Consider the following 24,262-nt stretch of genomic DNA (forward strand, 5'->3'; position numbering starts at 1 on the left):
CCACACCATAACTTTAAGTCCCTCACTATCACACACTTACCTTACCCGCACCCTAACCCTAAGTCCCTCACTATCGCACACTAACCTTACCCGCACCCTAACCCTAAGTCCTTCACTATCGCACACTAACCTTGCCCACACCCTACCCCTAAGTCCCTCACTATCGTACACTTACCTTACCCATACCCTAACCCTAAGTCCCTCACTATTGCACACTTACCTTACCTGCACCCTAAGTCCCTCACTATCGCACACTTACCTGGTCGCGCTCACAAGTTACCCCTGTCAGTGTTTTTGCTGTTGGGATTACGACTTGTTGGTCATCTGCTTCGTCGTTCTTCTGGCGTCGGTGTTTTGAGTGTCGATCTTCCATGCTGTCAGCCTAACGTAGGGACCCCCTACACGCACACACACACACACACAGATGAATGCATACTTACATGCATACATCCTGTACATACATACACACAACCACAACCTCATGCACATGCTTTATAATGTACAGGGCCCTGGAGTTAGCAGAGTTTATCATGACAGATAAACTGTGCAAGGCTTTGAAACTAATTCTGGACAGGGCATCAGTCTACAGTAGCATGCACAAGCACACTTACTCACAAAAGGTTTTTAAACTTCTATGTAACTAGACAAACCACAATCAACAAAGTGCCTATATTTAGCATGTAGAAGGAAACCAGAACACTTTGCAAAAGCTCACATAGATATGTGGAGGACATGCAAACTTCACACAAAAGGTACCCCTGCCAGGAATCAAACTTGAGAGAATCTTAGCAGTGAGGCAGCATAGTACTTTCTGTGCCACTATATAGATCATATGATTATACAAGCAATTGTCAAGTCTTTCTTTAATCATATCACATTAAATCACACAATGTCATCAATAAAGCACTTCATTTTAATTACATCTAGAAAAGTGTGTTTTTTTCAAGGGTGAACCCCAAATTCCCCATCCACAAACTTCTGCTACTTTATAAGTACACATTACATACAGTATTCTTAGATGGTACAACAGTGGAGAAAAGGGAAAACTTCATTAACCCCACTGTCTGCAGATCTTGCCATCATAGCTTTTACCTTTGTTCATCTCTCTCCAGCACTGTCACATGCAATCACTCATATGCATTTCCACAGCACCTCTCATAAATACCCCACTCAATATAGTATGACTGAAAGCAAACACACATAGACAAAATGACCGTCAATTAAATCTCTAACATCTACTCAGCTTAAATAATACCACAATGCAGTCATAAAGCTCAACAAAACAGGAATCAACAAAAAGAGGTAGTGATTCATATTTTAACACAAGAGATTATTAAACCAGTTCAGACAGACACACACACACACACACACACACACACACACACACACACACACACACACACACACAGAGTTGAGTGTTTGTGTGAGTGTATACATAATTAATGCTAATAGCACTTCACTCTCTTACCTGGCTGGAGCCGGCTAACAGCATCCTCTATACCCCAGACAGATGTCTTGCAATCAGCAAGATATGAAATTGGTACATACACCCACAGAAAACTGCACTCATTAAATCAGCACCTAGTACTAAAAATCATAAAGGTGACTGTATGCTCTGTATATCTCCCTATAGCAGCTGGGATTCCACAAGTATCCATACTGGGACCTATCCTGTTCAGCATCTTTGTTAATGTCCTTGACCTGGACAGTATGAATAATACCTTAGTACAATACGCAGATGATTTTACCATCATCTGCTCATTAGATAACCTTGATTCCCCACAAGAACCTGCCCCAAGATCCTTCATTTTTATGGAAAACTATCCGAATACCTGCCAGCTATTCTTAAACCCTAACAAAACAAAACTAATTCTCTTCACTCCCAAGCACTTTGCAATAAAAAAGCATCTTTCACTATTACCTCTTCCAACAATACTAAAACAGAACTTGTCACACAAGCCAAACTACTAGGAGTTTACATAGACAAAGGCCTAAAGTTTGAATTCCACATTCAATATCCAGTGAAAAGAGCACACTAAAACTGAAGCACTCTGTGTAGTACAAAATCCTCTGTAACACTGCAAGATGTCATATCTGTACTACCCTCCTATTACCCGCTCTCCTCTACTCAACACCAGTACCGACAACCATCCAACTAACTCAGCTAAATAAACTCAAGTAATGCTACAACGAGGTCTTCAAATTTGTAGACCACCTTCCCCATAGGTCACATCACTGCTTGGCCCACAGGCACCTCCCTCCAGTGCCGTGAACTACCTCACCAACTCATAGACTCCCAACTTTCTATTGTTCACAATCTAAAAAATAAAACCAAATGACTGTCCATCTCTTAATGAATCCCAGGGTCTGTTAAAGCTGTCTCGCTATGTTAAAAGAGTTTACATAGCGGCACAGGTTTTAAAAAACGGATCGTTAAATGGGTTTAACATAGCGAGACAACTTTAAAAAAGCTGGATGAGGATCTTACTTTATGCTGTCTCGCTGTGTTAAACCCATTTAACATAGCTTAAAAAAAGCAACGGAGAAAGCAAGATCTCCATTGCTTTTATATTTCGCTATGTTAAATGGGTTTAACATAGCGAGACAGCTTTAAAATAAGCAACGGACATCTCCGTTGCTTATTTTAAACTGTCTCGCTATGTTAAACCCATTTAACATAGCGAAAAAGCAACGGAGATCTTGCTTTCTCCATTGCTTTTGGCCACAGCTGTGATGTATTGCGTAGGCATGCGCAGTAGATCAGAACTGCCGCGGATACCAGACAGCTGCTGAAAGGCAAAAAAGAGGCTTTATACAATGCCATTATTTAAGAAAAGTAATTATTTCTTTTCTTAAATAATGTCATAGTATAATAGCAATAACCCACTTCTGGGTGTGGGTAATGCGGGATTTACCCACGGTTGTCTTTGTTTGGTCGCCCTCGGGACCAAACCACGCCAACCGTGGGTAAATCCCGCATTACCCACACCCAGGCATGGGTTATTGCTATACTAAACTATGGAACTTGATCCCAACAGATAAAATAAATATCTCACCCTGTCTCCAGTAACTCTCAAGAAAATGCTCCTACATTTGTAACAACTCCATTACTAAGACCCCTTATTATAATTGTTACCAGATCTATAATTTACAATTCCAGTGAAATCGTCTTTATCAATAAAACAGTCCTATCCTTGTACCAACCCCATTAGTATTGTCCCTTTCTCATCCAGTCAAATCAAACAAATATCACAAACTTCTCACACCTCTTCTACAGTAATCTCCTGGTTACAATTAAGATAAAACGTGTTTATGCCTCATTTGTTGTCTGTGTGCTAAAATTACCATGAGGGTCCATACATATACTGCAGAGTAATGCTAAATATTCTACTGATGTGTTTTACATGCTGTGTATTTTATGTTTTATGGAGATGTCTGAGCTTAACATGCTGTAAATATGATACAGTGTATATAACATGGTCAGCACCTGTTAAATTATATGGACCTGAGTGTTATAAAGTGTACTTTTACTGTAAGCTCATGGAAATGTTTGCATGCTCAGTTAGACATTTCCTATAATCAAAGGCAAAGAAAGAAATAAAGAAAGAGCAGGGATAAAGTGAGTGAGAAAAAAACTCAACTGACTTGTAAGGAAATATTTTTTATCACCATGACACTATTCTACCTGTATAATCAAGCACTTATCACCCTTCTATTCATGTCAGCAATTAAGGAAATTCCAATAAAACAACAACAAAAATGAAACTATGTATAATATACTCGCAAAATATACATATAAAACTCATCCTCTCCCCGAGAAAAAAATGACTGCCCTAAATAAACCCCATAGAAACAAAATGTGTTAATTTTATAATAAGCTAAAAATAAAAGGAATGAATTGTAAAAAACTAACAGAAATCACAACTCACCAATCAAAAACATTTACATTATTGGGAAGTTGAATAGAAAACTAAATCATCTAAACTTAATTAAAAGAAAAAGTACAATCTAACATGTTAACAAAACTACTCTGTCACATGTCTACTTCAAAAATTACCTCAGAAGGACAGCAGAAAACCATACATAAAACAACCCCTATGCAAGCTGCTTAGACCCAGTTAGGAAAGTACTTATCTACTGGAAATAGTAACACAAACTAAAGCAAACGTATAGAAATGGATAATGGAATGTGTGGGGACTGTCACAAGTGTGATACATGAAACATCTCAATGAAATTCAATTATTTGATGCCTTATAACTTTGCAACCAAGTCGTTCCCTTAAGAAGTATTCCATGTAGTACAACCAAAACCCTCACAGATTCCACAGATTCCATATCTATCTGTCTATCATAGGTTCATAGGTTAGTACTCGGTTAACTGCCCTTGTGAGCCATTTTAAGCATAGCCAATTATGTTGATTGAGAATCAAACCCTGTACTTTGTGACTGTAAGGTAAACACCTTAACCATTATGCCAACCCTCAACCCTCCTTACCAGTCTCAACCCCCCCCCAATATCTACCTACCTATCTATCTATGTCTATGTGATCTGTCTTCCTCACCTTTTATCACACTGCATTAGCCTACCTAATGATACAATGAAAAGGAGATCAAATTTACTAAACATATTCTTATAAAACATAGACTGCGGTGGTGGTGCTGCGGTAGCGTTGTCGCCTCACAGTTAGATGTTGCCTGTTCGATTCTCAGTTAGAGCATCTTCTGTGTGGCGGCATGCGTGAACGGGCATTCCTTCATTGAAGGTTGTGCATTAGGCCCAGCAAGCCAGCACGTAAAACTCTACTGCCAATCATTAGCGGACCGGAGTTCCGCTGTGGCGACCCCTAACCAGAAAAAGCCGAAAGACACAAACAATTCTTATAAAACATAGAATTACATAAAGAAAAACTCTTAGCATTCCTACATGAATAACTAAGACAAAAATGCTGGATGTATCTTTCTTATTCTGTACTGGAAAAGCATCACTAAACAACATTGCTTATGTTCAAGTGGTACATAAATTCATAATCATATTTACCAGAAAGTAAGAAAAACAGAACGTAAGTCCCCAAGAATTCTCCAGCATGTTGGCAGGTTGAACAGTGGTTTCCAGCTGAAAAGAGAAGCAAGCATGTTTTTAGAAAAGTTGTCAAAACTACTAGTTCCAGTATAATGAATGAGCAACACAGTAATACATCTGCAGGCTTGAATAACATAGTTGTGAAATTACTGAAATGTTTTGTCTTATTATAATGAAAAAATGTAATTCGCTGAGGCAAAATGCCAGCAGACATACTGGGAAAGCAGCGACTGACATGGTTATCAGTGAAAAGCCTGATTTTCATGCACAAATACTTGCTAAGCAGCTAGCGTTTCCAGGCCGTTGTGCTAAAAGAATCCAGCCAAGACTCAAGACACTCAGCATGACCTGTCTGGGGTATTCGACAAGCAGCTCTGTTACTTTGACAATACAGTGACTTGAACTTTATGTAGCCTATCTGTTCGGTCTGACAGCTTGGTTCAATGAATTCACTCTCTCTTATGCTGTTTATCAATTAATGTACATCTTAGTCCTTCTGTGTAGGTTTTCATGGCAAGTACACAAAATGTCAAACACAGTAATTTTCATCTAGTCAAATTTACACTGCTCAGGTTGTCAAATCAGTCAACAAATGCATGCCTTTCCTGAAAATGTGCTACAACTGTAAGCTGTCTGTATTGAAATATCAAATTATCAAAGTTATTCTTTCAAATGTTTTGTATCAAAGTTATTCTTTCAAATATTTTGTATCAGAATAGAGTCTGCAGTACTAGTACCAAATTTAAAATTTATTCAGTATCTAAGTGTCATTAATGAGACATACATATCACCAACATTTGCCATTCTCGTTTGAGTTGGTCACACTTAGGAAGATTGTTTGACCAGATAGCTTTAACCCTTCACATTGCTAGATACTGTTTTACATAAAACTGTGCAACAACATTCAGGCATCTGTACTGCGTGTGTCTGGCATGTCACAGTGTATTATTTATGAATCTATGGAGCTAGATGTAAAAATATACTAAGTCTTGTACTTCATAATGGCAGTGCTCTGTACTCACATATTCATGCTGTGTCCCATAGGCAACTACTACCTTATTATAAGATTTACTGATGTTATATTTGTTGAAGTTATGAGACGGGGCAGGATGGTGTCATTCCAAGGAGATCCAAAATCTGTCAGCCTGGGAAGACATGGTCAAAAGGCCACACTGTTTTGCCAGCGATGGTCTGCACCTGTCTCCTCTAGGCTTTCAGATACCGGCAAATGTATTAGCTAACACTATTGTGCCTTTTTTAGGCAGTGTCAAAATAACCAGCCTCTCAACATAACAAAATCCTCCCTAGGTAAACTCAAGGTACTGCTGCTTAATGCTAAGAGTCTAAGCAAGATACTGCACTCCCTGGAAGCAGTCCTCAGATGCTGACATCTGTGCAGTCAGAGACATGGTCCAAAGGTGTGGAAAGCACCACAGCCATGCAGGGCTGCAATGCCTTCCATATGCTCATACCACAAACTGAATGTGAAAAAAGCAAAGGAGGAGAAGTGTCCATCTTCATTAAGGATAAGTGCTCCTTCAGACTTGTCAAGCAGTATTACTTTTTTGAGCTACTGCATGTCCAATTAACTACAGGCAAAGTCCCCTACCAAATCATAGCTAGCTACAGGTACCCCACCATGAAACAGGAAAAAGCATACCATATCTGTGGACTTACTGGAGTCACTTGCCATACATCCCAACACCTTACTCATGGGTGATTTTAATTATGCTACCATCGACTGGGAAACATACATGACCACGAACATGCTGGCTTAGAGGTTGCTGGACTTTGTCAATGTGAATGCTCTGGAACAGCTAGTCAGTACACCCACAAGAGGCTCAAATGTCCTGGACATACTATTTACTAACATAGGAGAGCACTGTACCCCACCCTGTGTGATGTCCTCCCTGGGAAGATCAGACCATAAATCAGTTGCATTCTCTGTAATTATAAGACAGGATACTCCACCAAGCTCAGAAATGCTTAAGAATTTTTCAAAGACAAATTACCTCCTATTAAGTGATGGTATAAGAAGTTTCAAAGCCCCACCCCGAATGCAGACCACACGGACTCCTATGGACAGGTGTACACCAATGTTCTGTATAACCATTTATGCAGTTGTATAGAATCAGCTGTACATGAATGGAACAAAAACAGGTCTTGCCAAAAAAGCAAGCCACCCTGGTGGACCCCTAGTATAAACAGGCTATACAGCAAGAGAAAGAAACTAATGCCCAAGAACAAGAGGGAACTGTCTCAGCAGAGGAAGAAATCCCTCTCTAGCTTAAACTAACAAATTGGAGTCCTTGTCAAGCCCACCAAAGCTAATTATGAAGCAAAAATAGCCTCCCTAGCTAAGGATAATCACAAGGCATTCTTTAACTACATCCAAAATCTAAAAAGGAATACCTAGCTATGTGCTTAACTGGTTGTGGATGGCACCACCCATATACAACTGGAGGTAATAGCCAACCTGCTAGCTGGCATATTTAGGGCAAACTTCACCCCCTGTCCCCTCCATTCATCCCACTAAGTATACTTGCCACCATTCCTCGGCCTATTATCTCAAGAGAGCAGATCATCTCGGCACTGTCCAAGGCCAAAAGCACAGCATCAATGGGACCGGACAACATCACAATTTACCTTTTAAACAAATTAAAACTTGACCTACCAGACCCACTTGGATCCCTGTTTAACCACAGCCTGTGAACTGGCTATGTTCCGGTGGAATGGAGGACAGCAACAGTAATCCCTCTACACAAAGGGGACCATCAACCGACCCTGGGAATTATGGATCCATAATCTTGACTAGCCTCATCTGCAAGGCCAACGAAAGAACCATTATGGTCCTTATTAACAAGGACATAGATAATCTCCAGTCTCTGGACCCAACCCAGTTCAGATTCATTAAAGGTAGATCATACCTGTTGAACATGGTTGGCTTCTTCAAGAAAGTCACCAAGGCCCTGGATGAGAGATACACAGTGAAAACCACCTATCTTTACCTAGCCAAGGCATTTGACACAATCCCCCACTCAGGTATTATAGAAAAACTCTCCCCAATTGGGAATTAACCCCTACATTACCAGAAGGGTAGCCAACTGGCTCACCGATAGGACACATACTGTAAAAGTGAGTGACTTCACCTCTATCAAAAGACCAGTGGCATACCACAGGATTCTGTGCTGGGCCCTTTATTGTTTGGAATTTATTTCTTAGAAGTCCAGGAAAAAACTCAGATGCCTTGTGGCTCACCAAGTTCACTGATGATTGCAAATTGTGAGCAATCATCGAGTCCGCCCAATGATGTCAATATACTGTAGGCAGGGCTAATGCAGACAAATTATTGGTGCCACAGCCATGGATTAAAGCTAAATGCAAAAAAATGAATTGTTATTCCCTGTGGGAAAGCTGACATCCCTGCTTATTACACTATAGACAACAGCCCCTAAGTGTAGACCCAATGGTACGCAAGCTGGGTCCTAAGGTTGATAGCAACCTGAATTTTGACCAGCACGTATCCACACTAGTAAGGAAATATTTTTATGTTGCACATCTTATAAGTAAAGACATCTCATCTAGATCTAAGGATGTTATAATTCCATTATACTCAGCCCTCATCAGACCAATAATTGAGTACAATGCTCCCTTTTGCCTGTACCTCAACAGACACCTGCAACAACTGGAGAGACTGCAGAGGTTTCTCTCTAAGCAATTACAGGTTACACAAAACAAGTCTTACATGGAAAGCCTGAAAGTCCTATCGCTGTATTCTGTCTCCTACAGGCTGCTAAGGAGTGACCTGTGCCTGGCTTACAGGGCAGTCTCTGACCTGGACTTGATGGAAATGCTACACATTCATAAATCAAACTGCACAAGGGTCACTCACTCAAGGGATCTTAACCTAGCCTCTGACATGAACAGGTCATGCTGGAGAGAGAGATACATCTCCCAGAGACTGCCACTTTTCTGTAACAAGCCTGCAATTCACGTGAAACAGAGCCCCTCCCTGACCCTCTTCAAACGCAACCTAGATCAATGGATGGGTGACTGCAAATTCACTCCTGGGGTGGCATCCATGTCCTTCCTGGGTAGAGGAAGTCATTATTAACTACCATAGACCCTTACCTCTGTGAACTTTACTCACTTAAAAAACAACTAAAGCAAATACATTTGTAAAATAACCAAGAATATTATTCTTGAGAAAAAAACGAGACAAAATCAATTAATCAAATAAAAAATATATAATGCTTATTTAACATACACTAAGAGCCTTCACTCACCTAGCCACTAACAATTGGGGCAACTTGGGATAAATATGGCTAGGCTTGTAAGAGCTCTAGGACCATTAGCCTAGTAACCATCTATGAACCTATGATTAAGGGAGGCAAAGAACAAAATTTAACAAAGCACTGATGGGTGTTGACAGCAGACTACCAAAAGACAAGGAGATCATGAAAGTAAAAATGATAAGGACTGGATGAATTGGTGGAATAAACACATTAGAAAACACAAAACATCTTGCAGGATGAAAAAGAATGCTATTCAAAATATATGGAAAGAGTAAAACTGGACATTCTGAGCATGGCATATTTGTTAAAAGTGATACCGTATTAGCCAGCTTAGTGTCACAGAGGTTTTTCTCTGGACTACGCAACAGATGATCTGGAGGAACTAGACAATGAGGGATGACAACAAGTGGCCAGTTTGTTTCACCCATCCAGAGTCTCTTTACAAGAGCTCCACCTAGTGGAAGTCCTGGCATTGTAGCAATGAATGTATGGATTCTTGGTAGTAGGATACTTGCTCATGCAACTGAATCACCTATCCCCCTTGATATGAACATGATCTATGGCTATCACTTCCCTCTTCTATTGTCCACAGATTATGAGGTAGGATAAATAAATGTGTCATTAGAAGACAGGGCTTCCCTGGTTACTTGGTGAGAGATCAGAGGCCAGAAAAAGTGTTCTTGCATTTTAATCATATTCTGTGTACCAAATCCAAAGCAAACTTCAGGGTGCAGGACGCAACATCAGTCAGTAAAATTAGTCAGTAAAATTAAATTATTTTATTTCAACTGATTATGGCCAAAATCAATAAAAAATATATAGTGAGAAAATAAAGTCAAGCGCTTTCATCTCTGACCATTCAGAGACTTTATCAAAGACAAATACATCCAAAGAACTTTCTCTAAATATATAATATAAACACACACCCTTATTTAATATACAGATGGTATTGTTGCAACAATCAGACTATCAGGGCACAAATTAAATATTAAAAAGTATAAAATCACACATTAAAACAAGCAGAAACACTCTGTGATGAAACGGCAGATAGGCAACAAAATAGGATAGCTTGACATAATAACTCTTCAACCGGAGCATAATTATACACTAAAATCAATGAATCAAACTATAAAAATTTTTTTTTTTAAAAATATAATATTAAAAACAGTACGAGTGGCACTTCAAAACCAAACCAGTAAATCCAAAAAAAAGAATGCCAAGGACCAACGAATCTTGATATCCACACAAGTTTATTCCAACAAGCCAGGTACTACACGAACAAATAAACGCTATTCTTCACCAAATTACACTAGACGCGTTTTCGCCCTAAAACCAAGGACTTCATCAGACAAAATAAAAACAATTTCCACAAGTTTAAATACCATTACCAAGGTAATTCAATTATCTTGGATCCAATAAAAACACTACTTAAAAATTTAAATTGACAAATCACGTTACACAGCTAATAAATATTAATGCCTATCTCCTAAAGTGCTTGAGTGCTTTACATTGCAGTTACCCTTAAAGTTCACTTATTTAATATATAAAAACAAATAAATAAATAAATACGTTTTTAAAAATCTATCCTTAAAATTCATACCTAAAATCTTGAATTTGAAGTTGTAATGTCTACTAATTGTATTTAAGAAACCAATAAGGATATATGTTTGTGTATATATTGCTAATATCCTTTATACAACTGTGATGAATAAGAGTGTAGTATATAAACCCCCTCTAGTGTCCAAAATATTCATTACATTAAATCTTGTTAGCTCTCAATTTGAGTAGTGGAGAGATGGTTAAAAATTCATTCATTCCTGGTTTAGTACTTGCGTCAAGGTTCACCTGCCACCAAAGTTCTTTACTTTCCAAGATTTCTTCCCACAGGCCACCTCTTATGTCAGGTCTTTGATCCAATACAAAAAATTCAAATTTAAAACCTGTACAACTGATCGAATGCTTAAAAAGTGCATTGGTGTGTTTCCCGCTTAAAATATAATATGTGTGCTCATATATTCTTCTCTTTAAATACCTTTCGGTTTTGCCCACATAAAAAGCCTGACATTTCTGGCAAATAACCAGGTATACCACCCCTTTACTTTCACAGTTATAAAAACCACTACTTCTTAACCATCTTTTTCTACTCTCCACATATAATTCCCCTTTGTTAATAACGTATGGACATTGCTGGCATCTACCACATCTATAAGTTCCCAATTTATTCCTGTCACTTTTGTATTTAATACATACATTCCTTTCCAGTATATTCCTTAAATTTTGAGAATTCTTATATACTATTCTTGGTTGTATGTTAGATATTTCATTTGTTAAACCCAGAATTAATAATAAATTTTTCTTCCCATTTAGACAACACAATATTGGCATATGTAGGTGCGCAAGCTGCCCCCATAGAGACCCCGGATTTTTGTTGGCAATATTCACCCTCAAACATAATAAAATTATACTTTAATACTGTGTCCATAAATGCAACACTAGCTATTTTATCCACTTGACTTAATACTCTATCTCCAAATGCACTCTCCTCAAACATATCCATCCCTTCTATATGAGGGATACAACTAAATAAATCAATAATGTCGATGGTAATAAAGAGTACATCTTCTTTATACATTTCTGGTTTCAATTTACTCAAAAAATCCCAAGAGTCCTTAAGTATAACTTGGTTGTTAACCCATATATGTTTAGTTTTGTAATCTACAAATTTAGCCAAAGGAACAGTTTTAGAACCTTCTGCCGACACTATGGGTCTAAGGGGGGGTCACACATATTTTTGTGGATTTTTGGTATTCCAAATATTGTTGCTATTCTAGGTTTACTCACTTCCAAAAATTTTTATTTTTTTTATCAATAACTTCCTCAACCAAAAAATCCTGGAGTAAATTATCAATTTATTTGTAGGCTACATTAACCTCATTTAAAGAGACTACAGAATATGTACTGTCATCCCTCAGAATGGAATTCATTTTGCTATCATATATTATTTTGTCCATTATGACTATTCCACCTCCTTTATCCGGTTTCATGATTCTAACTAAATGGTTGTTGCTCAAGTCCCGTAACACTTCTTTCTCTTTCATACTCAAATTATGGTTACACCAGACCTTGTCAAGCTTTTTCCTAACTTATCTATTAACACATTTTCAAAGTTTCTAAGCTGTGGTAATAAAGGAGGGTTGTATGTCGATTTTCTAGTTAAACCAGACTCCAGTCCCATTTCTCTCTTCAAACACGCCCTTGAGGCTAATATTTCTAGGTTAATTTTCCTTACAAACAACTTCACATCAAGAATAGTTCATGTAAAGTCCCCCTTAGTCATGGGTATATATTTTAACCCTTTACTGAGGAGAGAAAAATGTTCAGTAGTTAAGGTTAAGTTACTAAAGTTATAAATACTGAAGTCCAAATAGGTATATTTCACATTATCAACACCTTTGATATCATTATGGGAAACATTTATATAAGGTAAAGGGGTATTAACCACTAATATCTCCTCCTTCCTCTTCTCCCCCCCCCCTCTGAAAATTTCCCCTATAGGTTTGAGCTTCATAATCCGTAGGTTTCATACCCTCAAGTGGTGGAAAATCCATATCATATAATTCTTCTTCCCATTTATCTTCCTTCCTATTACCATACATCCTTTTATTTTCATAAAAATTATTGTTCCATTTCCTTTTGAAACCATTTAAGTAATTACCTTGTTGTACAGGTTTCGGGTAACTCGTATTACTCTGATACTCGTTGATGTCCCTATTTAACTTTCCTATCTTACGCTGTATTATTTCTTCACATTTGCCATCTAGTTCTCTCCTTATTTTGAAGTATTTGTCCCTTTCTTCTTTAATACCAAAAATTTAATCAGATTTAATATATTTGTCTAGTTCATCAATCTCCTTTCCCAACTCCAGCTGCTTACTTTCATTTTCTTCTATAATTAATCTCATAACATCCAAACCACAATTGTTGAACACTTTGACTAAAGATTCATGTAAATGTGAGCCAATTTGCACATTGTTAGGGTATTTATAAACCCTCAAACCCTTAGGGACTATTTCCCTTCTTAAGCACTCATTCAGATAGGCATTTTCAATACTGTATATTCTATATTTCATCATAATATTATTCAGTTTGTCAAGTTTAACCAAATATGAATCGCCATCCACATGGCCATTATAGCATTTGTTACTATTATTAAATAAAAAGTCTCTCTTAAGCCATTCATCCGTAGTTTTGGTATATTCATTGTTGGAAACAGTACCTTTCTGTACAACCCCAGAATATTTGGCTCTGGATTTTGCGCCCATTTCATAAAAATTGTCCCTCCTCGCCTCAGCATCGCTAGGTCCTGCTTCCAGAATTCTAGGTGTGTCCATGGGGTTGAAATCAGTCCCTGAAGGTTCGTCTGGGTCGCCGGTTCCGTAACGGTCACCAATAAGCTCCATTTTCTCTTCCCTTTCGGTCTGTCAACCTCTTCAGTTCCTTCACTCCCCTCAGATGTTCGTTTACTTCCTGAGGTGAGGTTTAAACAAAGGGGCGTAAGCAAGTCAATTACTCAGTGAGCTGTTCTATCAGCCTCCTGGTCTGACCGGCTTCCTCTTGCCAGTCAGCGCTTATACTGAGTCAGATAATTTCACCAAAGGAAAAAAGATTCGACTGGTCCGTCTCCTCACCACAACACTAAAAACAGTACGAGTGGCACTTCAAAACCAAACCAGTAAATCCAAAAAGAAGAATGCCAAGGACCAACGAATCTTGATATCCACACAAGTTTATTCCAACAAGCCAGGTACTACACGAACAAATAAACGCTATTCTTCACCAAATTACACTAGACGTGTTTTCGTCCTAAAACCAAGGACTTCATCAGACAAAATAAAAACAATTTCCACAAGTTTAAGTACCATTACCAAGGTAATTCAATTATCTTGGATCCAATAAAAACACTACTTAAAAATTTAAATTGACAAATCACGTTACACAGCTAATAAATATTAATGCCTGTCTCCTAAAGTGCTTGAGTGCTTTACACTGCAGTTACCCTTATAGTTCACTTATTTAATATATAAAAACAAATAAATAAATAAATAAATACGTTTTTAAAAATCTATCCTTAAAATTCATACCTAAAATCTTGAATTTGAAGTTGAAAATATAATATCTTGAAAAATACAACCTGTTCTTAAAGCCTTCTTAACTTGACACATGACTCCAGTACTATAGAAAGAGTTTTTTTTTTATTATTCAAATAGTAGAATTACCTCTCTAGTGCTTTTAATTTTAAAAAGCAAGTTATGGAAATGGAATCATTAATGCCACTGACACATGACTCCTATACTATAGAAAGAGTTTTTTTTTTTTTTTATTCAAATAGCAGAATTACCTCTCTAGTGCTTTTAATTTTAAAAAGCAAGTTATGGAAAAGGAATCATTAATGCCAGTGACACATGACTCCTATACTATAGAAAGAGTTTTTTTTATTATTCAAACAGTAGCATTACCTCTAATTTTAAAAAGCAAGTTATGGAAAAGGAATCATTAATCCCAGGCCATTCAGTGGCATTGAGTCTCAATTGCCATAATGCTTCTAATTTTTTCAAGTTGCAACTGCGGTGGTGGTGCTGCGGTAGCGTTGTCGCCTCACAGTTAGACGTTGCCCGTTCGATTCTCAGTTAGAGCATCTTCTGTGTGACGACATGCGTGAATGGGTGTTCCCTCGTTGAAGGTTGTGTGTTAGGCCTGGCAAGCCAGGACGTAAAACTCTACTGCCAATCATTAGCGGACCGGAGTTCCGCTGTGGCGACCACTAACCAGGAAAAGCCGAAAAAAGGGCCATGGTTCCACCCTCAAATCAACATTTAAAGCTTCATTGACAGTGAACTTAAAAGAATGGCCAACAAATTCATTACAGTGCTTAGCAGAAGCATTGGTGCCCATTTTCAGCCTAATGTCGTTTAGATGTTCATAGATACGACATTTTAGTTTTCTCTCGGTCTTACCTATATAAAAACCAGGAAAAAACATGCAAAATGCACAATAAACCAAAATAAAAAACTCCTTCTATAGTATAGGAGTCGTGTCAAGTTAAGAAGGATTTAAGAACAGGTTGTATTTTTAAAGATATATTTTCAAAAAAACTTTTTATGGTTTGATTCATTGATTTTGGTGTATAATTATGCTCCCGATGAAGAGTTATTATGCCAAGCTTTCTTATTTTGCTGCCTATCTGCCATTTCATCACAGAGTGTTTCTGCTTGTTTTAATGTGTGATTTTATACCTTTTAATATTTAATTTGTGCCCTGATAGTCTGATTGTTGCAACAATACCATCTGTGTATTAAATAAGGGTGTGTGTTTATATTATATATTTAGAGAAAGTTCTTTGGATGTATTTGTCTTTGATAAAGTCTCTGAATGGTCAGAGAAGAAAGCACTTGACTTTATTTTCTCACTATATATTTTTTATTGATTTTGGCCATATTCAGTCAAAATAAAATAATTTAATTTTACTGACTGGTGTTGCATCCTATACCCTGAAGTTTGCTTTGGATTTGGAATTGTTTTATATCTTCACATTCATTTATATTCTGTGTACCTATTACCAGTATATGAGTAATTATTTAGCTACAGGGAAATGACTAAGATTCTAGTCAACTGGTGCTCTATGCAAAAGCTTTATTGTCATAGCATACTATATTTAACAAATATGCTGCAAATTGTATAATGATGTACTAATTGAGACTTGGGGTCAGAACTTACCTTAAGGAAGTTGGCAACTCCACTTTGTGCTCCATACTACCAAAAAGAAAAAAAGCTCAAAGCATTACACAGCTCCAGTTCTGTTTTTCCTCAGACTCAGATAACTTTATAAACAATGATCTGAAACTCAACCCTAGCTTGCCTATATAGTTAGCATCATAACTCACTCAACAACCACTGCAAGTGATGTGGTGCAGGCCCTGCTTTTATGTCTAAATTTGTGGACACAAGAATAATAGGGTCTACTTTAATTCAACAAAAGTGGAATCCGTCAAATACGAATCCATCAACACGTAAACAGTGAAACTGTTATTATGCCAAGCCCTGCTTTTATGTCTAAATTTGTGGACACAAGAATAATAGGGTCTACTTTAATTAAACAAAAGTGGAATCCGTCGAATACGAATCCGTCAACACGTAAACAGTGAAACGCAGAAATGTTGAACGCACTAATTAGCGAAATCGGAAATGTTGAATTGTCATAGTTGGCCCGTCTGCGGTATAGCTCCGTAAGGTAAGTCTGCGATAGTTACGGACCTTAGGGTTAGGGTGCGGGTTAAAGTAAGTGCATAGATAGGTAATGTATATAAGGTTTAGTGTAGGGTTTTGTTAAGTGCATGTGTGTGGAATATTTACTTTGTGTGGGCATAGTTCTGTAGGGTAAGTGTGCGGTAGTTACGGACCTTAGGGTTAGGGAGGGGTTAAGGGTAGTGCATAGAAAGTTGTGTATATGGGGTTTAGTGTACGGTTACAAGTGGGGTTTTGGTGCTTTAATTTAGGGTTAGTAGTAGGGTTTTAGTTAGTGTATGTATGTGTCTTTTGTTGTTCTATTTGCGTAGGTAGTATGTTATGGGTGGTGGGGTTGGCCGACTATTGCGGTTTCGATGCTTAAATTTTGCGGTTTTGCGTGTTTGATGTTATTGTGTTTCACTGTTTCTGTGTCTACGGATTCGTATTCGACAGATTCTGCTTTTGTTTAATTAAAGTAGACCCGAATAATAAAACCCATCAATGCTCATAGTCAGGCGAAGATCAAAAAAGGTGCAGCAAAAATTACTTTTTTTTTTTTTTTTTGTTAACTGTCTGCTTCTTTACAGGGCATGCAAACAATACTTCTCAACTTCTTAGGACAAGAAATCTGGACAAAGCCTAAAATAACTGGGAGGGGGAGGCCAAAACAATGGGGACAGATTGTAAATATTGCTTTTATAAACTAAGAAAGTTTCTAGAATAACAGGAGTTGTGTTAACATGCATTATCTGAAGGATGTATGTCATTATTTAGTGACTTCAAACCTAAGTGATTTGCCAGAAAAGCACAACTTTTATGGAGAAACAGACCAAAATATGAGATAAGAATCTGGACATTCTGCAAAAAATCTTGACAGTTGAGAAATATGATACATACCATCTTATAGGCCCTCCAGCATGCCAGAAACCTGCTACTTCACAGGATCAGGTAAGGTAAAGGGGGTGCAAAAGGACAAAGCATGAAAACTGTCTGTCAACCTTCCCAAATACTCATTGTACAATCTTCCTAGTTATAGGAAAGCAAGCAATTCCCCAAAGTCCTATTCAGAGCCATAGAAAAGATCTTTCTTGATTATCCTGAAAGTACTCAACTTTGTGGATAAGCAAATAATCCTGCAAGTGGACAAGTAGAAAATACCCTTTTACCTCATGGTATTATTCATTGTTAACATGTGTTAGGCTATTTTAAGATCACACAAAACCAAGAGACTTTTGTAAAATCCAGGAGTTTTTCTACAAGAACAGCTTTCCCACTACATTCCAATACCTAGATATTTAAAAAATTGAATAGCAGAAGTAAAACCATGTGTTTTTTTTCAAATAGCAGCAGCTGTTCTTTCATTCCTACAAACTGAACAACCTGACACCACCTCAGCAAACTCTGTTGCCCACAAATTCAACTCAAACCAGGTCCATATTATTTACATGTCCAGGAAAAATTTGTAGCTAACACCAATCCACATTGCCCTGGTCACTCCAGCAGTCTTACTAATGGGATACTATGCAAGTCAAAGAAAGCAACCCTCTACATCTGCCCTATAAACCAAATCCAGAAACCCTTTGTGATACCCGCCAGCACCTCCTGTGAAACACCACTTATAGGTAATTATCAGAGGATGTAGACCCTATGCCTGTTCATCTAGTATACAAAACATCTGGAGAAAGCCAAAAATAATGAAGGGACAATGGCCCAAAAATAGGGACAGATATTAAATATTGCTGTTATAAACTTAAAAAGTTACTAGAATGATAGGTTTTGTGCTCACATGCATTTTCTGAATGATAGGAAATCTGAAACCAAAAGGTATATATTTTTTTTTGTAGAGATTTCAATCATCAATGATTTGCCAGTAAATCACAAATTTTATAAGGAACAGGCAAAAATACGGGGCATAAATCTGGAAATTCTGTGAAAATCTGGACAGTTGAGAGGTATCTTCCTCCAATTCCATACTACCCATTTTTTGGTTTCACGGTTCACATGTTTCAAAGGGCTGTGGAACATGAAATCAAATCCACAAGGAGAGTTTAGGGAAGCAGCAGTGTAAAGGAAACTCTTACATTTACATAAACACTACAAAGGTGTACATCTATCAAAAAATGTTTCCCCGATAAGTGAAGCCCATGAAATGCCTCTTAACAGTAAACACATCAAGAAATTGTGTTTTCAAGTGACCAGTAGCATTCTTTTTTTTTCTCAAATAATTTTTTATTATTTTACAAATAAAAACAATGCATACATAATCGGAATACAGAACCTTCCTCCATTAGAAACATGTAAATGCGGAAGTACAAAGGAAATAGGAGGAATATAAAGCTGTGGGAGGCATTGTGACCTAAGTAAAAAACAAAACACCAAATAAAGAGTATTTACAAACAAACAAAAAAAAAAAAAAAAAAAAAAACCCACCTGATGTGAAAACAAACAGTACTAATATGAGAACTGTAAGTGTAAAGTAACAACACCCTAATGAGTATAATCTGAGGGGGAAGGCAATATCTATCAAGAGAGATAGGAAGACAGGAAGATAAGTAGGTAGATAGATAGATGGCGAAAATCAGAGAATGGCATATAGAGTGTGGAAGTAAGACATTAGTCACATAAGATTACATCTAATAGGCATTTCCAAAGTTTAGTGAAGTAGGCTTTCTTCCCAGGACAACTAATAACGAGTTTTTGTGCTGATATATGTTTGGTTGCCATCTCTTTGAGACCCTGCCAACTCATCTTTGTGCGATCTAACCAATTGTAGGTGATGTAAAGTTTAATTAGAGAACAGAGAGTGATTAGAATGTGTAGGTGCAATTTAGGCATCTTAAAAGAATATTTAATATGGCTGTATGCCAAGAGGTGTGGGAATAGTAACCCATTTTTTAAGTCTCACTTTGAGAGAACACCATAATTTATAAGAATGGTTGCAGTGCCACATAATATAGAAGAGATCTGCGCTCAAGCAAGGGCAACAACAGCAGCAAGAGGGAGTTATAGGACTAAATTTATTGAGTATTACAGGTGTATAGTATGAGTTGTTATTCAACATCAGTTGGGTATATAATAGTTTTTTGAAAGGGACGAGTTCTAAGGTGGTTTTTATGGCTAAAAGCTTATGATCCTCCGTGATAGAAGAACCTAAATTGTCCCAATAAGTGGAAAAAAGGCAATTATTATTGTATAGCAATGGTTTTAGTAATTTGTAAGAGGAGGAAATGGTTTTTATGGGGTTAGAAAGAGTAGAGATAATTTCGGATAGTTTATTAATTTCCTGTAAATCAGATGGAGTGCAGACAATTTGTGAGGATATGACTTCGAGAATAACTGTGTATTTATTATTGGTCTTAAAAGTCTGCAATCGAGAGGGAGTTATGTTTAAGGAGGTCCCAAACTGTAAAGTCTGTGATGAGAAATTTAGAGAGATCAAACATATTGTTATTTATTTTAAGATTTGGATTAAGATGCAGAGGTTGTAGAAGGGAGAGTATTTTCAAGGTTAATGTCCTTAATCAATTTTGGAATAGTCTAATTTTATGCTTCAGTAGGGAAGTAGTTTGAAATTGTATAGAGATATTGGAGAAATGGGATAGCTTTTGGGTTGATTTTATTGGAGGTGACATGATTGCCATAACTTCAACCAGGCAGGAACATGATTGTGTGAATTGGTATTCATATTTGAAATGGACCATAGTCTGTTTGAGCAAATAATCGAATAGTACAAATGAAAGTTTGGAAGGCCTACCCTCCTTTCTCTTTAGGGAAAGTGAGTTTAGAGTAAGATATCCTGACTCTCTTGGGAAACCAAAGAAATTTTGCTATGTTTTTGTTGAATTTGGAGAAAAGGTTGTTTGATATTATTATATTAAATTGATAGAGGAGTCTCGGTAAAATATTCATTTTTACAATGGCTACTTTAGAAAGGAAAGCTAATTTCAGGAGTTTCCATCTTTGTAAGTCTTGACATATGATATCCCATGATTTTAGTAGATTGTTTTGAAGAATAGAGGCTTGGTTGTGATCAAAATTAATGCCAAGATATTTGATACTATATGAAATATGGAAGGAAGATTCAGGGAAAAAAAGGTTTATGTGAGTCCGGATTGATTGGGAAGATATGTGATTTTTCTTATTAATTTGGAGGCTAGAAGCACAGGAAAAGTTATTAATTGCACTTATAATTTTGGGTAAGTCAGAGTTAGGATATTGAAAGTATAGATTCAAATCATCAGCAAAAGCCGATAAATGACTTTTGTGTATTCAATATCCTGGGAATCGTGTGGAATGTGTTCTGAACAATGTATAGGAAAAAAGGTTCAATAAATATATTAAAAAGGAAAGGAGATAGCGGACAACCTTGTCTTGTTCCATTAGTAATCAGAATCTTGTCAGATGTTTTTTTATTTATATATAAGGAGGTGTAAGATTTATAATAAAAATTCTGATCATATCTGTGAAAGTTTTGGGAATATTGAAATGGGACATGGTGGAGAAAAGAAAGTTCCAATTTACTCTGTCAAATGCTTTTGAAGCATCTAGAGTCAAGGCATATATCGGATTTTTTTCTCTTTTAGTAAAGTGTATTAAAGAGTCCAGAGTTAAAGTATTGTCCCAAGTGTGTCTGTTGCTCATGAAGCCAGCCTGATCTTGGGATATTAAGTGGGGCATTATCTGTTTGAGTCTGTTGGCCAAAATGGCGGCAAATATTTTAATATCAACATTAATAAGTGAAATGGGTCTGTAACTGTGAGGGTCCGTTTTGTCTTGATTATTTTTTAAGATTAGAATAGTTTTTGAAATATTCCAGTGCAAGTCAGTAATACCATTTTTTATAATAAAATTAAAAACCTTAAGAAGAATAGGGGCAATTTTTAAACTAAATGGACCAGTAGCATTCTTGATGATAGTGGCTTACTGCATGCACGATTAGTCGCACATGCCTTCACTTTCAAACTTTTCTTTCTTATTAGTCTTGCTACATACAGTCATGTCTCTTTCCATTTGAACAAATTAAATTGGTTAAACCCTTCAAATTGTATCTCATGTTTTTAAAGCTTACTACTTAGACATTGCATGAAGGGTTACAATAGAACGCAGGGACTTCTCTACATTACTATCATTTCAGAAACCATGCTCTTTTTCTTGTTTATTGTGAATTTAGTCTGTCATTAAGACATTCTGGTGAATGTTTGCTTTCTCTAGGTTTATTTGGCACACTGTCTGAACCAATTTTAATGTAATTGCATCCACTACTCAGTCAAAGAATAGTCAGTCCCATGGGTCATTGTAATTAAATAAAGTTTTAACACACTCCAAGTAAGACATGATGTACTCTGGTCCATGAAGCTTAACAAAATTAGTCTAGATGTTCTGTAACATACCAGCGTAACACAGGAACACACTGGGTGTCTAATGGGGGATAGAATGGTCCCAATTCAACCACATCTTTGAAACACTGAGCTTTAATATTTATTTATTCTAGACTAGGCTGGACTTTCAAAGATAATACAGTAACAATGAAGGAAGTGGATGTTAGCAGCTGTAAATACCTCAACATGTCAAGAAGCAATTGCAGTTTATGGGCCAAACTATGGCTCACTTACTTTTCTCATTTTTTTTTTAAGGCTTTCAAAAAAATGAACATGGGTATTATCCTACTGTTTTAGGAAAATGCTTCAACTTTGCTTCACTTTCAGTAATATATAGGCCTTCCCCACCAGCCAAGAGATATACTAGGGCTCTGAATAGTCTGAAGAACTTACTGGAAAATTATCAGTTGATAATTGTTTGATTATTGTTTATCCAGTGGATCCATGACTTACCTTTTCCACCTCTACCCATACTTCTGACAGAAGAAATAACTACCAGTTTTTCTGATAGCTTAATTAAGTAGATGGCCATTCCCTGGCCACTGTCTGATCACAAAGCTGTTGCGTGACAACTCCTGATATGTGGACATCTACACCAGCACAGGAAAGCTAATCTCTTCATTTTAATACTATGAAAGGCAGTGATAAGTGCATAAAAGTGTTACTCTAAACCAGGGAGGCAGTATGCTGTTATTCCTGGGATGGGACATTTTACAGTAAAGAGATAAGCAAATTAACATGCGGTGAAGGTTAGGCTGATGGCAGCATTATGTAAAGAGAAGGGATAGATTTAGTACTCACATTAGGCCATCTCATGTTTTAAGAACATTAATTACAGTGTATTAACAGAAATTGATTAATTATTAAAGGGATACAGAATTCTCTATCTTTAATGTGCTGCTTGCCAGGTGTGAGTTATTTGTAGCATTTTTTTATAGGGTTAAGCAGCAAAAAAGTCATAGGGCCATAATTAAATTGTAATATCATAAAATAATGATAAACTTATACAAATAACAGGAAAGAACAGACCAGGATCCACACAGTAGATAGATTTAGTGCTTTCGTCTTTAATAAAAACTTCATCAGAATAACAAATAAATTACAGCTGACCCTATATATACACCCTCTCACAATTAACATAATTAACATGATAGATTAGTGACATCGCAATACAATTTAACCTAAAAAAACACACAAATTGATGTTCCATAATGGAATGCACAATACATACCTAACTACATATATTAAAATTATATATTTCTAAACATCTATACACAAACTACATCATATAATATTAATAAATGAAATTATATATAGCCCTCTGCTTTTAATCTAAGAATAGAACTAATAGATGTGTTACTATTTAAACCTGTTTTTTGTGTTGCATTAGTTCTTAGCTGCCACCTGAGCTCCCTAGCCTCCAAATAATCATTTAGGGGTCCACCTCTATCCCCCGATATGACTTGTTCAATAACAGAAAACTTGAAACTATATCCTTCATGATTTTTTACATGGACAGCCAGGACATTCTTAATGTCTTGTTTTTTAATATCATAAAAATGCTGGTATACTCTACTTCTAAGGGCATTGATCGTTTTGCCTATACAGAAACAGGGGCATTAGGTACACATTGCTAAATAGACAACTGCCTTGCTACTACAGGAAAATTTCTTTTTATATACAAATTTCGGGTAGTTAGGTATATAAATTTCACTACCTTCAACTATATGATGGCATTGTAAACAAAACCCACATTTGTACATACCCCTATTGCCAGAACAGGCCTCCTGTGATCTTTCTATCATATTTTCAAAAGTTGTGTCCTTTTTGTACACAGTATTGGGCACCATTCCCACTATATCTAGATAATCTTTACTGGTAGTAAATAAATTCCAGTTATGTTGAATTATTTGTCTAATACCTGTAAACTGTTTGTTATATTTGAAAATAGCAGCTCTACTAAAAGCTTTGGCCTCAGTTATGGCCTCCCCTTCTTAAGGGGCATCAAAGCCTTTACCTAATAATGGGAAAAAATGTCCATTTTCTCTCTTAGTGACTACCTCCTGTAATATACTATCCACAAAGTCTGAGGGATAACCCTTCCTTACTAACATACCTGTGAGAATATGGATTTGATCTAGAAAATCACAGTAATTTGACACCATCCCTGCCAGTCTAACCCCCTGCCCTTTTACCGATGACTTTTTCTGATGTAAAGGATCGAA

At 36.8% G+C, this 24,262-nt stretch overlaps 1 protein-coding gene across 3 annotated transcripts in view; it reads right to left on the minus strand.

Moving 5' to 3' along the window:
* Nucleotides 1-24,262, minus strand: part of ADGRD2 (adhesion G protein-coupled receptor D2) — a 1,709,855-nt gene that overhangs the window by 1,608,186 nt on the left and 77,407 nt on the right. For all 3 annotated transcript variants that reach the window (XM_044058541.1, XM_044058538.1, XM_044058539.1), the window contains exon 2: nt 5,039-5,113. In XM_044058541.1, the coding sequence (XP_043914476.1) occupies nt 5,039-5,086 (48 nt within the window). In that variant the 5' untranslated portion in view covers nt 5,087-5,113. The remainder of the gene's footprint in view (nt 1-5,038; nt 5,114-24,262) is intronic.

Source organism: Protopterus annectens, chromosome 16.part0 (assembly GCF_019279795.1).
Source record: "Protopterus annectens isolate FY-2018-M chromosome 16.part0, PAN1.0, whole genome shotgun sequence".
Classification (NCBI taxonomy): domain Eukaryota; kingdom Metazoa; phylum Chordata; order Ceratodontiformes; family Protopteridae; genus Protopterus; species Protopterus annectens.